We start from the raw sequence: 16781 nt of genomic DNA on the forward strand, positions 1-16781 counted from the left end.
GAAACAAATTATATATAGGTCCAAAATCACCAAACTTATCCTGGAATCCTGGAATCTTTGTCCTTTAACAACCTCTGTGGGTGACCAGTAGGAATTGCAACAACATCGATAGAGCTTGTCTCCTCCCACACAAGTCTCTGCCCCCACCTACTCCTCCCGTCCCCTTGAATTACAGTAGTAATGAGTGAGCTAGCTAATTAGTGCAGGGTTCCAAAACAGAAATGTCTGGTGAAAATGTAATATATCACCATGCTAAGTACTGCAGTAGTAAAACATTTGCTTTTTTTGTCTTGAGAACGAGGCTTTTCAGCCTTCGTAGCTGAAATGCGCCGCCTCTTCGTAGCACCGTCCTCCGTCACTGAGCAGTTGATAGTTTTTGTTCCAAAACAGAGTACAGGACAGCCAGAAATCTCAGCACCTGGATACATAATCATTGAGTCATTGGTATTAGATATATTATGGTCATTTTGTGCTTTGGGGCAGTAAAACCCTTACTCATATCCCCTTTAAGAGGAGTCTGCCTTCACATCGAAGACCAAGCCGTTCCTGTATATCAGCATGGTAATCTCGTCTCCCTGTCCGAGGTCCGTCACTTCTGAGTCTCTGGACCGCCTCAGTACCTGACTCTTATAGCCGGGACTCAAACACTCATCGCTGGCTCCCTCTGAGGTTGTGGAATCTCCCAGAATCCTCTCATGCTCCATGTCTTCTTCAGCGGCGTCATCGGTTTCCCACACCTCCCCCAGGACAGTGGTCTCCTCCAGGTCCTCAGGCATCGGCACGGACTTGCCCTCTGGTTGCAGCATTAGCTCATGTACCTCCTCTTTTATCTCTAGCATCTCCTGCTGAGATCACATTGGCAGAGGATGGTATCAGTCTCAACTGAATACTGAAGTTTATTACACGGCTTTGTTGAAAACTCAGCTCTGATTGGTCAGTGAAGGCATTCTGACGTTTGTTACTTCTGCATGTTCTCTGGCTAAAGAGGGTTTTACACCCTACTGGCACTACTGACTCTACAGTGAATCTCTATAGTGAACAAATGACTAAAAGTGCATATTTCAAAGCATTAGAAAACGAAAAACTCCCCAAAATCTGCATGATTCTAAATCTCAGGCAAAGCATAGATCTTGGGTAAGAGTTACCTGATTCCCCTGTCGAAAGGTGTCTGTTAGAATGACAGGTATCGGCACAGGAGGGAAGATCCTGTTTTTGATCCTAAGTATTAGAACAGAATATAAACTGTCAAACAGGACCAACCAGGATGAATTAAAGAGCAAAGACAAAACAGCTAATCGACTAAGTCGAATTCCTAAAAGTAAGGCAGAATATATTAAACTCAACACAACTCTCTGAAACGTGTTTATTTTACCCAACAATTGTTAGTCTTCATGTGACTCAGATGGGGCAGAGTTATTAGTCCTCACACATAGTTTGTTAATTATATTTCTATCCTAAAATGTAGAATATTTACAACATTTTGTCAAAAAGCAATGACACTCACCTCTTTAAGATGAAGGTGCACAGTATTGAGGCTAAAAAGAACACAGACAGCAAGCCAAGACTCAGCCACACTAATTTGGGAAGAACATAAGATAGGATATGATAAGTTAGTAATCGCATATGGAAATACTGTCACATTAACTTGCAGTTTACCAGTGGTGTGACTGAATCAACTTTGCTCGAGTCCCAAGTCAGTCTCAAGTCTTGAGGCACAAGTTTCAAGTCAAGTCCCGAGTCCAAATGTAGATTACCAAGTCAAGTACATGTCATTAATGTCAAGTACCAAGTCAAGTCAGAATAAGTGTCCAGTATCGAGTTAATATCTTAAAAAAAAAAAATCTGTCTTTTCAATTTTCAATATGGTTTAATAGGATAAAAACCTTCATCATAGGTTTGATTTCTATAATTAGTTTCAACTTTAGATTTTTTGTCAAGACTTTAGAAACCTTTTCAAGTCATCAAAGTACAAGTCAAAGTCAAGTCCCATGTCACCAGAACCCAACTCAAGTCAAATCTCAAGTCTTCTCTTCATGCATCAAGTCAAGTCTCAAGGAATTAAAATTGTGACTTGTCTCATACCGTTCACAGGATTCTCCGGCGCTGTGTTGATACTTGCAAAGGCTTTGGGTCCGGCTCCCGCTCTGGTTACTCCGGCCAGGCTGATGTTGTATCTGGATCCCGGGGTCAAGTTTTCCAGACGATATTCTGTGCTTGATGCTGGTACATTATGGCACTCTAATGAAATGAGAGGTGGAAAAACACGCAGTATGTCGCAAATTGTCACAGAAATACTCATTACATGGCCATTTATATGTGGAGTGAGTTTCACAGGCAGTTGGAATATTGTATAATTACAAAAACAAATCATTGACAAAATATGCATTCTTTTCTTCAATCCTGTAAAACGTTTTGTAGATAATTTTTTTTGTCCACCAACAGCAAAAATATTAATAATATAATATAATAATATTAATATTAAATATTTTACAGAGTGAACAAAAGCAGCTACTGATGAATGAAGCGTTATTGACAGAAGTGTACTTTATGTATTTATATTGTTTTGTTTTGTTTTATTAGGATTATTAGGATTTTATTAGTATATTAGGATTAGCTGCCAAATTAATGACAGCTAGTCTTACTTCTGTAGATGGTTATACACTGAAAAAAAAAAAATCACACTAATTTGCCACTTTTCAGAATTGTTCATCCAAATTCCATGTTACAAAGTACGGTATGCTTTTTTTTTTTTAAATCCACTAAATGGCAGATTATTTGTTAAGTAGGAGTAGTAGGAGTGAATTTTGCACCTTCAGCCTCGTCGTGCGGACTGGTTTTCATGCTGCACACAGCGTAGTGTGTGAGGAAACCTTGCTGCTCTTCAGTGGGAATGGCTTTCCAAGACAGCTCAGCAGAACAGCATGTTTCGCATAGAGCAGTGAAACCCTGAGGTTTGATGCGGGGAGCTGAAAAGGAAAAGTAAAGTTTAGTGTCTAAGAAAAATATACACATATATATATTTTAGTTTTTTTCGTTCCATTTCTGCTCTACTGGGCAGCAGTGGAGGAAGACAAGAAAAGAGAGAGACAGTCAGAAGAAGAGAGATATAGACAGAAAGAATGTTACGTTATGAAATTAAAGCTGCACTGGAAAACTTTGCACGTTGGCGGCCCCAAATGGCAGCAAGAGGTAACAGTTTGAGGACTTCAATACCCAGCAATCCGGTAAGGTGACATCAGTAAACTAAATGTCTTTTTGTTACCGTGCATTCAAGTGATGTGGGGTCCTACTTTTCTCCGAGTCGGGAACTCGGCCGTCCGTGTCATTTGGCTCATTCATTTCATACCTTAGCAATCAAGCTAGTGATAGCCTTGCTAGCATTATGAATGTAAATACCACAGGAAATTGCATGCCGTAGCACTGTAGTTATCAAGGAAAATCCATGTCTTTTAAATACATGTGGTTCATTTTCGGCTTTATTTTATGAAATTTCTTATGTTTACATACGACTCTGTTCAGCCATGTTGGAAAGAGCGATTACGTCACAACTCGGACAATTTGTGCTGCATCTACAATCCCGATTTCTCTGACTTGATCATAATAAGGTGTTAATGTGGCACTTCCTGGTCAGAAACTCGTTAAGACCGTAAACCCGACACCACTTGAATGCAGGATTTGTTGGGGTGGAGATTGGTGGAGACTCTTAAAGGCATACTGAGCAGGATTTCCCCCTTGAAATAGCATAAACTCATCCAAAAATGATCCTACTCAATCATTACTTATGGTAGTCTGTGACAGTGTTTGCAGAGAGCCTGCTGCCTTCTGCCTGGATTTTCTAATTTCTTAATGTTCGGGACGTTTCTGGGCGTCGACCTTTTGGCAGCAGGTGTGTGCGGCTGCAACCAAAACCACTGCTAAATCGTTTTCTATCTAAAAGCCTCGCTGGCTGCGGTAGCGGTTTCGAACTCTGAAACAGAGCAACTGGTCAGAGCTAATGTGTATCGTGAACTGCCAGCTAGCTATCATTAGCGTAGTTTCATTGTAGTAGAAAAGCTGATAGCTAAGCTTACCTTTCAAACCCCAGATTCACTCTCGTTTTGGAACAAGCCTACTTTTCTTTTTTCTTTTTTTTTCTAACAGATTTTTACCAGTTGTTTTTTACCGTTCTGGCAAATGCAGGGAGGAGGGGCCAACTTTGAAAGTTGTGTTTACAAGCCACAGGCAGCAAAATCCTACTCAGTAGGCCTTTAAGTTTGGATTCATCACTTCCTGTGTGGAGAAGATTGAACCAGCGTCCATACCAACTTTGCACGAATTGGGTGAATCTACAGCATCTCAGTTAGAAAAATATTACGTAGTGCAGCTTTAAATGACATCATCCATCATTCCTGCAGTGTGACCCTGTGCATCTTTAATGGTCACAGTATGTAGAGAAATTCCATTTTAATGATGCTTACCACCTTCCTTTTTATAAAAGAGACACATCTCAACTGTCTGTGGTATCCCACGGACGCATTTGTGTTTGAAGTAAAAGTAGCGAACATACTCCTTCATCTCTGCCTTCATTTCTGTAACAAAACCAAATTTGATTTTACGTGCTTTTCAAGTCAAGTCAACTTTATTTATATTGTGCCTTAAACACACAAAATACCTCTGTTACAAAGTGCTTCACAAGGTTAAAGAGTAACTAAGCCCAAAACCTAAATCTGTATATTGCCATCTGCTAGGTGCCAGGTGATGTCATTACCTGTTGTTCTCTAAAGGTAGGTGACATCACCTGGCACCAAAGATAAGCCAATAGCAGATGTCAATTTAAGTAGCATGCTTTTTACCTTTAGATGTGAGACTTTACACAGCTAGTCTATTCTAGTCTTGTTTATTTATATAGCCCCTTATCACAAGCATGTCTCAAAGGGATTTACATATCGTATACAGTTTTGGGTTTGGGGTTAGTTACTCTTTAAAAGAAAAAGATAACATAACCAAAACAATCCAAATCATCAAAAAAGAGCAGATAAAACACATCAGTGACACTGAGAGGCTGTAGAGTAAAAAGTGGGTTTTTAAATGTTTTAAAAATGGCAAAAGGATTCTGCTGATTTATGACTCTGCTCAGGTGTAAACCCGACAGCGTTGTGGCAGAAGACTCTCACAATTTTATGCTTTTTTGGAGCTGAAAACAGATGGCTACAATAACTGCAGCAGTTCGTTAGAAGACTGAGGAGGAACTGGCGGGCTAACTCTGTGTGTTTGGTGATCCTGTGAACTTCAACAGAGTTGGGGGTGAGTAGATAATGGCTGAATTTTCATTTTGGGGTGAACTATTGCTTTAAGATGAAGCAGTCCCAGACATCAGCAGTTAAAAGTAGATCACCTGCAGCTACAGACTGTGTTGTGTAACGATCTGAAACCTGACTGAAACTTGTCAAATAAGTTATTTTGGCTGAGGAAGGAAGTTAGTAGATTTGCGGCTACTTTCTCTAAGACCTTTGAAAGCTGTTGTTGTTGATGTAGAGACAGCACAGTGAGTGCAGCATAGAAATGGGTGAGACTTCAATTACAGTGTTAATGGCCAGGTTCTGTACAAAAGAAGATTTACAGTAGGCTCTGTTGCAATCAGTGGAATTAGTTCTATATAGCCACCAATTTGATCTATTTTATCCACAATTGAATGAATCAGTACATAACTTCAGGTCACAGTGTCCAGACTCAAGACACATTTATTTAGCGCAGCTGCTTGTTGTTGTTTGTTGTCCTTTGTTGTGTGTAGAGCACTTTGCAATGAACCTGCTTGTTAACAGAACTGCACGGATGACTTACTTGTTATATTATGCCTTGCTTTAAAAGTTTTCACTGTTTCTGGCATTGTTTTCCCATTTTGAAGCTCGTACCACTCTAGGCAAGTTCTTTGGGGAACTTTTACTTCTGGTAATGGTTTGTCACAAGCTGTTGGGGGGAAAAAGTAACAACATGGCTGTTAAGCACTGGGTCTGCTGAAGGATAAATATACATGCTAAGTAATACACTTTAGAATGCATAAGACTCAAAGACCAATTTTTTCAAGGATGCATGTGTCAAGTGTGCATGTGTGTAGGCGTGCGCACACTTACTTTTCAAATCTTTGGCTGGTTTGGCTGGAACCAGTACATTTGCAGCAGGAGACGCCCCTGCTGCATTTGTGGCGATAACGGAGATGTTGACGAAAGAGTCAGTCACATAAGTGCTGTATTCAGTGGTCTTGACTTGTTTGTTCTTCTTCTTCTTCGGACAAGGACATCCATGAGAAGACTGGGTGTCTGTCATGCTGTAATACACTCCTCCCACTGCTGCTGCATGTGGCATAACCTGAGAAACAGGATGGAGCTCAGTTCAGAAATACACATACAAGGTCCATCCTAACAAATATTTTGCTCCGCTATTGCATCTTCGTATCCTATTTTTTCTTAAAACACATTAAACAAAGTTGACATATCATCCACCACAAATGGTGCAGCCCCCGTCTGGGCCAATCAGTAAATCAATGAAAAAGTCTTAGGGGGTAAAACTGTTATTCAAGAAACACACAGTGGTGGAAAGCCCAATATGGCGTTCTGAAGGCATTTTGGAGAGCAAGGATAGCAGGATATATGTACAAAAAAAGTTATTTGAACTTGCAGTGTGGGAGATATGAAATTAAATTATATTTTAGCACTACCCCTGGTGAATCAGTGTAATGTAAAAAGTGTGTGAAAGACGGACGAAAGAATGAATAAACAAACAGACCAACAAATGAATAAATGGCCCAAAAAATAAATGAATGAACAGAGGCCGATGAGAAAACTCTTGAAACAAGTGAAACTGTATTGAAAGCAAGTTAAATTATCTCACCCTGCTAGTAGATTTGTTCTTGTTGCAATAACATGCTTTTTTAATCAGTAGATGTCAAACATGGAAACTAGTCTCTGTGTTTGCTCTCCAAGACAGAAGACACCAATACACCAAGACAGCAAGACAGAAAACGTGTGTTGCCCCAAACTACACACACAGATGTGTTGAAAATGAGAGTATAGTTTCTCTTCACTAGCTTACCTTCCAAGTTAGTATTAGCATTCGAGTGCCATTGTTAAACTCCCTGGTGGTCAGGTTAACTTCAGGCTGATGTTCAAGTTCTGCAATAAAAACACAGATATTTATAGCCTAGTGTTGGTGAGCAGACAGCAGGTCCACATACTTTCATTTCATTAATTAAGTGAATATCCTGCAAAATGTTAATTAATTGGACCCCCGATCCAAACTGTATCTAAAAATCCATAATGGAGATAGATGTTCTTAAGCAAGGGTTAGAAAATGAATTGCTTTCTCTGTTTACATTTTTAATTGATTGATAAAAAGGGCAAAACATTTGAAGGGTTTCATTGAAATTTGGGAAATTTCAAGGTGAAATTCATTAGTCAATATTTCAAAAACACAAATGATTCTAGTCTCAAAAACAGAATGACTTTGTGAGCTTCATCAACAAACTTTAACAGTTTCTTTTATAGCCAATAATGTGATTTATTCCATGCCAGCCACCATTTCTCAGTACACGCGTCAGTGTTTTCATTTGGAGGGTTTTTGGAATGAAATTGCATTATTTAATTTATTTGATTAAAATTTAATAAATCTTCGGTGTCTCAATTAGTGGGGACGGGATTGTCTTGCCTGTTGCAGCAACCCTTTGTGATTTAGACTGATTAAATGAATGAATACAGTTTTATCTAGTGCAGTTTTACTTAAATTAAAGATTGCCTCTGCCTTGTGTCCCATGACATTAACAAGGTCCCACTGAGATTTAAACTGAGAATGCTAGATTCAAAGTCCAGAGTGCTAACCATGAAACCACGAAACACCACGAAACCTCTGAGCCAGGCATTCAGGTAACTGTCTGCTGCAGATACAGAACATGATTCACCTGCAGGAACAGTCTGAACTGCAGACCAGTCGCTCCACAGCGGGTTCTTGGCCTGGATGGACCTCTGTCTGACCTGAACCTGGTAAGATGAACGTTTCCGGAGATTCACAACATTGACCTGGTCTGTGCAGATAAAACAGAAAAACAGGCAGATTCGTAAAGGAAAACCTCGGTATTTTGAATTCTAGTTGGTGATTTATGTTCACCAGAGACCTGTGACACCTGGTTAAAATGAAGAATGGTAACATTGCTAACATCGCTATACATTTTATGGACACTGAAGAAATGTAAACCTTTATTTCACATAATGTGTCAACTGTTCACAGCAGCACTTTGCATTTAAGCAGGAGAAAAAAGCCTCCTATCTATGGGGTGCCGATTGTAAAGTGGCGCACGCTGAAATTAACAGCAAGATTTCGCCACATTTAGCTCCAAACAACGTTTAAAAAAGTGGTGTGATTTTTTTAAAGTCACTTTTTACCAGATTTACAGCAATATTTGTGAACTTTGTCATATTTACTTTTCTTGTAAAAAATATATTAAATATAATGTCAATGTTAAATCTAAATATTAAATGTTAAACCTAAATGTTTAATCTAAATCTAAATGTTAAATGTTAAACCCAAATGTTAAATGTTAAATCTAAATGTTTCTTCTCTCTGATTGGGAAACGTAAGATCACTGGCGAATAAGATGGATGAGCTAACGGCGCTAGCCAGGAGTCAGAGGGAGTTCCGGGAGTGTAGTATTATGTGCTACACTGAGACATGGCTGCACCAGGATATCCCCGACCACAACGTCTCCATCAACGGCTTTCAGACTGTTCGGGCCGACAGGGATTGCACCGAGAGCGGTAAGCGTAAAGGCGGAGGGCTTGCTGTTTTAGTTAACAACAGATGGTGCAATCCTGGTCACATTACGATCAAGGAACGGATTTGTTGCCCGGACATTGAACTGTTAGCCGTGGGACTCCGGCCGTATTATTTGCCCAGGGAAATGTCACATGTCATCATGGTGGCTGTTTACATCCCCCCCTCTGCCAACCCGACGTCGGCGTGTAACGTCATTCACACCGCCATAGCTCGACTCCAGACTCAGCACCCGAGTGCTCTCATAGCAATCTCGGGTGACTTCAACCATGTCACCATGGCAACAACCTTGCCCAACTTCACCCAGTATGTGAGCTGTCCAACCAGAGAGGAGAGGACGCTGGACTTGTTGTATGCTAACGTGAAGGATGCATACAGCTCTTCTCCCCTCCCCCCCCTGGGTAGGTCAGACCACAACCTTGTGCACCTCAACCCCTGCTATGTGCCTCTGGTGAAAAGACAGCCTGCGACCACAAGGACAGTGAGGAGATGGTCGGAGGAGGCCTATGAGACACTTCAGGGCTGTTTTGAGGTGACAGACTGGCAGGCACTCTGTGAGACGCATGGAGAGGACATTGATGGGCTCACAGAGTGTATAACAGACTACATTAACTTCTGTGTGGATTGCACTGTCCCAGCACAGACTGTCCATTGTTATCCAAATAACAAGCCATGGGTAACAAAGGAAATCAAAGCCATCCTCAACACAAAGAAAAGGGCTTTCAGAGCTGGCAATAGGGAAGAGGTGAGAACAATCCAAAGTCACCTGAAAGGGAAGATCCGGGAGGCTAAAGAGAAGTACAGGAGGAAGCTGGAGCAGAAACTCCAGCAGAACAACATGAGAGAGGTCTGGAGCGGCATGAAGACCATCACTGGTTTCAGGCCGACTGGCGGCAGAGGGGCTGAGGGCGGCTCGGACAGAGCCAACGAACTTAATCTGTTCTTCAACAGATTTGACACAGTGACCCCTGCCCAGCCCCCCCTTGACTCATCTGTCGTCTGCCTCCAACCAACATCTACTCAATCGCCCCCCCCCCCCCCCCCCCTCCTACAGCCCCCCATCCTCCACTGAGGGTCCCACTTCCCCCCCCTCTGGCTCTCAGACTGACTGCCCTCTCCAACCTGACAACTCCACCCCTCCCCCTCCCCTACCTGTAACCTCTACAGTGTGCTTCACAGCTGACCATGTAAGAAGACAGCTGATGAGACTCCACTCAAGCAAGGCTGCAGGCCCTGATGGTGTCAGCCCCAGGGTGCTCAAAGCCTGTGCCCCCCAGCTATGTGGAGTGCTTCACCATGTCTTCAACATGAGCCTGAGTCTTCAAAGGGTCCCCGTGCTGTGGAAGACGTCCTGCCTCGTTCCTGTGCCAAAGACGCCGCGTCCCGCTGGCTCCAAGGACTACAGACCGGTGGCATTGACCTCCCACATCATGAAGACCCTGGAGAGACTTGTCCTGGAACAGCTCCGACCCATGGTCAAGCCACTCTTGGACCCCCTCCAGTTCGCCTACCAGCCCCGACTTGGAGTTGAGGACGCCGTCATCTACCTGCTAAACCGCGTCTACGCCCACCTGGACAAACCGGCGAGCACTGTGAGGGTCATGTTTTTTGACTTTTCCAGTGCTTTCAACACCATCCGGCCGGCTCTACTGGGTGAGAAGCTGACAGCGATGCAGGTGGATGCCCCCCTCGTGTCCTGGATTGTCAACTACCTGACTGGCAGACCGCAGTATGTGCGCTTGCAACACTGTGTGTCAGACAGAGTGGTCAGCAACACTGGGGCCCCGCAGGGGACAGTCCTATCTCCCTTCCTCTTCACCCTCTACACCACAGACTTCAACTACAACACAGAGTCCTGCCATCTTCAGAAGTTCTCTGATGACTCTGCTATAGTTGGATGTATCAGCAAGGGTGAGGAGGCTGAGTATAGGGCTGTGGTGGGAAACTTTGTCACATGGTGTGAGCAGAACCATCTGCAGCTCAATGTGGCAAAGACTAAGGAGCTGGTTGTGGATCTGAGGAGGGCCAAGACACCGGTGACCCCTGTTTCCATCGAGGGGGTCAGTGTGGACATTGTGGAGGACTACAAGTACCTGGGAGTGTACATTGACCATAAACTGAACTGGGCTAAGAACACTGAAGCTCTCTACAAGAAGGGCCAGAGCCGCCTCTACTTTCTGAGGAGGCTGAGGTCCTTCAACATCTGCCGGACAATGCTGAGGATGTTTTATGAGTCTGTGGTGGCCAGTGCTCTCCTGTTTGCTGTGGTGTGCTGGGGCAGCAGGTTGAGGGCAGCAGACGCCAACAGACTCAACAAACTGATCCGCAAGGCCAGTGACGTTGTGGGGGTGGAGCTGGACTCTCTGGTGGCAGTGTCACAGAGGAGGATGCTGTCCAAGTTACATGGCATCTTGGACAATGTCTCCCACCCGCTCCATGACTTGCTGGTCAAGCACAGGAGCACATTCAGTGCAAGACTCATTCCACCGAGATGCACCACAGAGCGCCACAGGAACTCATTCCTGCCTGTGGCCATCAAACTTTTCAACTCCTCCCTCAGAGTGTCAGACACTCTGAGTCAGTAGACTGGCTCTTGAACTTATTTCACCCGGTCAGCAGTTATAACCCATAACTTATAACTTATACTATCTAACTGTGCAATAATTCAACAATAATTCAACTGCAATAATTCAACTGTGCAATACTTATTAATTATTTAATTATTAACACTGGTGTATGTATATATTGGAGTATGATGCATATTGTACAGAATTCTTATTTCTCTTATTTCTATATTATTATTATTATTTTTATTCTCATTGTTATATATTGTAGTATAATGCACATATTTTACATATTTCTTACTTTCGTATTTCTATTTTTCTTATAATTTCTTATAATTTCTCTATGCTTATATATATTCACTTCTACAATGTGAGCAGCTGCAATGTAACCCAATTTCCCCTCGGGGATCAATAAAGTATTTCTGATTCTGATTCTGATTCTGATTCTGATTACAGGTCTATAACACATGAGAGTACTTACACATTAAAGGCTCTTTTGGTGTATTTGTCTCGGTTATTCTCTATATCAACAATGAGGGAAAAGGTCAAACAGGTTAATCAAGGCAGCAAAAAATGGAAATCAACTTCATGTACAGTATATCCAGTAAAGCAGGTGAATAGAGTTCACATTAGAAATATGCCTCACATTTTCCCATGATTCTGTGGTGTCTTCTCTTCGGAACCGCACCTCTGCTAAAGCCGGTTGCTCCTCTGCAGCTTTCCAACTTAAACTGAGGTTGTTTTTTAACCAGGACACTGATATAGTTTGTGGTGCTTCATACTTAACTGTTGAAAAAAAAGCAAAACAGTTTTTGACATTGTTTGTGTTATTTAAATATATATATTTTTAAGTTTCATAACAGTTCCTATAAAATATGTTTTATCTGCAATAAAACGATCACTTCTGACATCGTTGTACAACCCATTGTATGAGCATAGTATGTAGCCTGGAAAATTAAAACCAGCCACAAGCCAGCCACTTTAACAGGTAACCAACCGTTACCTGGGGCTCTGTTTCATTCTAAAAAATAGATTTAATTAGTCAAATTGTGGAAGTGGCTGCAGTATTTTGGACTTCATTCTCCACTGTGGCCTGTGGATGAAAAAAAAATGTTTCCTGCCCTGATAGCAAGTTGTGGACTCATAATGTGCTTTAGTATGTTATGTTGTTGGGTGAAATGAGCAGAACATCAAGTACCTGTGTTACTCAGGACAACAGAGGTCCTGGGTGACGTGCAGCTGGAAATTCCTGTGTGAGCTGTCACCCATATGTAAACGGGCCGGTCTTTGATTAGTGCCTCCTCCCTCAGCTGGGATATCCAGTTCTTGTCAATGCCCTCAAATTCCTTTTCTTTAAAGGGCGACTCTGTAGTGCTGAGTGTATTAGAAATGGCAGAAACACAAATAAAACATCTTAAAAGTCCCTGGCCTTCTAGATTAAAGGTGTATGTGAGTATGGGAGGATGGGAGCTTGACAGGAGTTTTTCTCTTTGTGCTTTTGAGATGATGCAAAACAAACTTACTGTTACATATCTACAGTGTACTAAACCATTAATGGTATTACATACATTTTAAAGAAATTTAGTACATACATTTATTACATCAATACTGGATGGCACAATTTTAAGTTGATTAAAGAGCGTATTTGCCAAAAAAAATCAGTCTGTCATTATCAAAGCATATTTTACAAAGATTCCACTCTGAGTTCTTACTTTATAAATACACAATCTGCTTGATTCATAAGGAGCTCATACATATAAAGAGTTCATTTCCAAAACATCATATGTCCATTTCAGACGAAATCATCACTCAAAGTTCATCACTAAGGTCCAGATTCACTAATATTGAGTTGCACAGGCAATTTCAGAGAGAGCAGCTTTTGTGTTATTCACTAATAAATTTAAGCAAATCTGGTTATAAGACCTCTAAAGAAACACAGCAAATAAACTAAGACTAACCCATACCTGTCAACGTTGGGCTTTGAAAATAAGGGAGATTTTCTGGGACCCCCACCCGACCATAATTTTTACATGAAAGAGGTTTCATCTCTCGGTTCCAGAGAGAGAGATCTAATGACCAGGTGCCTTTACTGCCTGCCCTGCTGTAATCTCAGAGCAAAAAGGATTGGGTTAACGTTCAACACATGGATGTTTCCCAACATACTTCTGGTCAGAAATGGGAAAATAGTCTCCCAAGTTAAATAGTCTATGGATCTAATGGAAACAGCTTGATTGGGCCAATTAGGATTCTGTATAACTGTAAAAATAAAAAAGGGAAATACGGGAGATTTACAGGGAAAATTACCAAACGGGAGCACAGTGGGAGAGGGGGTGAAAATACAGGAGAAACCCAGGAAAAACGGGAGAGTTGACAGGTCTGGACTAATCCACCAGGCTGCAGCCTCCTTATAACAGCAGTGTCTCTAATCTGATCTGAGTTCAGAATGGAAACCCTCTGCCTGCTGTCTGACCTGCTGCGTCTCCTCAGCAGCCGGTCTGAATGGACAAACTGTGTGAAAGTCTTTACGTCTCCTGAAGGATCTTATATGCACCAATTTGCATGGCCTTACATACAAATAAAGATAGGCAAAATAATGAGATTTACATATAATTTAAATATGGCTTTGACAGGTACAAAGAGGCTTTGTTTTTTCACCAGCTCTGATTTGGTCATTTTGGTGATATCACACACTCTTCCCTGTGCAAACATTTAGTGAATCTGGGCCTGAATATCTTTAAAATATCGATCCAGCAAATTTGTCAACCAAGAACTTAGGTTACACATGTCCTTCAAGAGTCACTCTAGTTTGTGTTAATTTTGTGCTATCAATCAAAATCATCAAAATGGTGGATCTCTCATTTTAGAACCAAACTCTTCAGCTGATAGGTCCAACTCACTTGAAGTAAAGGTCATATGTCACGTCGCTCGCAGATGTGTTCATGCTCCATTCACACCTGTAAACAGACTCACTAAAGCTCCTCCTGAAGCACTGAGGACCTGAAGGAGCTTCGCAAGCCGAGCCTTGGGAAAAAGACATCTCAGATTCACTTCATTTATTCACTGGATTTAACCTTTATGAAGAATGAAGATTCTCTTTTACAAGACAGCCTTGGCAAAGAAAGCAGTGTCAGCAACAAACCTAAAGCATAGTAAGCAGACAAATAACATATAACACATTGCATAAGCAAAAGTACGATCAAAATCACTTGAAAGGTAGCTGCAGTCAAAAGTGTAGTGCATCGTGTATGAAATGTGCTATATAAATAAAGTTTGACTCATTCCTTTTTAACCTTTTTAACTGAGGAATTGTTGAGCGTACATTTTCCTACTTTTAGTATTTTTACTTTATTTTCCCTTTTATATCGCTAGTCCTCTTTTATTTTTATCTCTTTATTGTTTTCATTTCTCATTTTAATTTTGCTTTTACTGTGAAGCGAAGCGAAATGTGCTGTGTTGACAAGCGTTTCTCTGAAATTTAGAGTTCAGTCAGCCAGTTTAAAAAGCAAAAGAAACCTGAACCTCTCTGTTCCATGACATTAAGCAATCTCAAGCTCAAATTTCAACCAACAGATGCCCCGTTTGTGGAAAAAGTAACCCATAAACATATAAAACACCGATCTGGAGAAAATATCAGTAGAGATATAAATCGAAACAGAACGGTCGGCTTCTTGATGAAGCTGCAAAGTGCTCCGGCAGTGAGAAGCGGATGGCTTCCTGCCAGTGGAAACCACATGGTGCTGATAAGATAACCAACACTTTGTGGCTGATGTTACACTTTCGTTGCAGAGGCTTATCTGCATTAATACAGCAGGTTTGATTTGTACTCGGTATTCAGAATGAGTTGCTTGGAGAGAGATAAATAGTAGACCAAGAGCTAGTTTAAAGCCACATAGTGAATTTAAAAACAAAGCTACAGGGTTTTTTATATTCGTTTACCTTTGCTGACAACAGTGAGCAACATGAACATGGCAGTAAATCCATGTAGTGAACTCCAGCCCTTCAGCTGGTCCATGAGGTGCTGTGGAAAGTCTAGAAGGATCATCATGTCGTCCTCAGTGTCTGTGAGTCCATATATGCGACCTGCCTTCTTGTAACTCAATGAGCTTGCTTAGAAATGTCAGAGGAGTTTCATGTCTGTTAGGTTGTATGAGCTGCAGCTAACCACAACTGTTTGGGGGGGGGGGGGGGGGGGGAGTGTGCGCCAATGCATTGGCAGACAGACACAACGGCCGTAACAGCCATTCTGAAAGCGATGACTCTTTGAAGTCATTTTGTCGGTTTTCACATGTTCATTTCACTACCAATGTTTTTGTTCTCCTGTGTTTCACTTTTAACGAAAACAAAAGATAATTGAATACGACTTAAATAAGATAACAGCTGGAGAGTGATGACATCTACATCTGTCCAGTGTCTGATGTTTATATGTCCACCACTAAGTGAGACATACACTGTACACTGTACATACTTATGTGTGTGTGTATGTCCTTGTAAATGTTACTATGTTGATTGTTTTGTGTCGTTGGATTGTTTAATTTATTATCTTTATTATTATTATTTATGTATTCTGTTTGGTTTATATGTTGTTAACTTCTATGTTTTGTGCCTGAGGACCCCCTCGAAAATGAGATGGTGCATCTCTATCCTCTAATTAAATTTTGAAATAAATAAAAACATATTCCTGCCTTTAACTTCCACTTGGACTTTCCAGAATTTTGTTGATTGATTCAATTTTGGTAAGACAAAAAAGAGGCATTTTTACTAGATGGACCTGACATACAGCTTTAATATGACTGTTAGAAACCACTTTTTTAAAGGTTCTCTTTTTGGTCATAGTTCACTGAAAAAAAAAAAATCCTTTTAAAGGTGCAGTAAGTATGATTTTTCTGTCCCGATGATGCACAAATAATAATAACAAATAATATATCTGTTGTTGTTGATCAAAACCAATACTTATCCAGATGCTGAGATTTCTGTCTTGGCCAAACATTCATTCATTCATTTCATTTATCATGATATATTCAAACAAAAGGGAAGAAGGGAGGGTGGAGGTCAAGGTACAGGAAGTTGCAGTTCTCTGTCTCTTCTCAGGTAATAACACTATAAAGTGAATAGTTTTAATCTGTTACACATGAGGATGATGAATTCATCTCATTATCTGTCCAGCTCAAGGTTTTGGACACGGAGACAGAGATTCTCACGCTCCTCCTACTCATCTTACATCCTCATTCTGGTCCCGTTTCCCATTTATACGCGTTACAGTTTCAGTCCAGAACAGTTGAACTTTCATTTTAAGAACGGTGACTCCTGTTGGTGCTCACACGAAGATAGCTGCCATAACACTAACATGTGTTAAAGGCCCAATACAGAATCTGAGTGAAGTATTAACCCGCTACTGTCTTTGTTTATGTTCATCACCGT

The 16781-nt window shown here is 41.2% G+C and overlaps 1 protein-coding gene across 2 annotated transcripts; it reads right to left on the reverse strand.

The window, feature by feature from the left end:
- On the reverse strand, positions 1–15423 carry il12rb1 (interleukin 12 receptor subunit beta 1). 2 transcript variants are annotated; one of them, XM_071524581.1, is made up of 15 exons: positions 15300–15423; positions 14261–14384; positions 12562–12737; positions 12010–12149; positions 11845–11884; positions 7931–8053; positions 7069–7148; positions 6111–6345; positions 5821–5946; positions 4458–4568; positions 2811–2966; positions 2083–2238; positions 1505–1574; positions 1146–1218; positions 1–845 (listed from the first exon to the last, which is right to left on the reverse strand). In XM_071524581.1, exons 1-15 carry the CDS (start codon positions 15406–15408, stop codon positions 507–509), a joined length of 2058 nt encoding a protein of 685 aa, XP_071380682.1. In that variant the 5' UTR covers positions 15409–15423; the 3' UTR covers positions 1–506. The 2 variants fall into 2 exon arrangements, with proteins under 2 accessions (XP_071380682.1, XP_071380690.1); XM_071524589.1 differs by lacking the exon at positions 4458–4568.
- Positions 15424–16781: the final 1358 nt, after the last annotated feature.

The sequence above is a fragment of the Centroberyx affinis genome, unplaced genomic scaffold (genome assembly GCF_046629955.1).
Source record: "Centroberyx affinis isolate AG114_WGS23_722 - 3 ecotype Tasmania unplaced genomic scaffold, CSIRO-AGI_Caff_v1 ptg000106l_1, whole genome shotgun sequence".
Taxonomy (NCBI): domain Eukaryota; kingdom Metazoa; phylum Chordata; class Actinopteri; order Beryciformes; family Berycidae; genus Centroberyx; species Centroberyx affinis.

What these genes read in the sequence shown, in the direction of transcription:
- il12rb1 (XM_071524581.1), bottom strand. Translation starts at nt 15,408, where the DNA reads ATGATGATCCTTCTAGACTTTCCACAGCACCTCATGGACCAGCTGAAG. An exon ending in AGTTCAGACTGTTCCTGCAG is followed by an intron (nt 7,149 to 7,930) that starts GTGAATCATGTT and finishes TTTTTATTGCAG; the next exon opens with AACTTGAACATCAGCCTGAA. An exon ending in AGCAAGGCATAATATAACAA is followed by an intron (nt 4,569 to 5,820) that starts GTAAGTCATCCG and finishes GTTTTGTTACAG; the next exon opens with AAATGAAGGCAGAGATGAAG.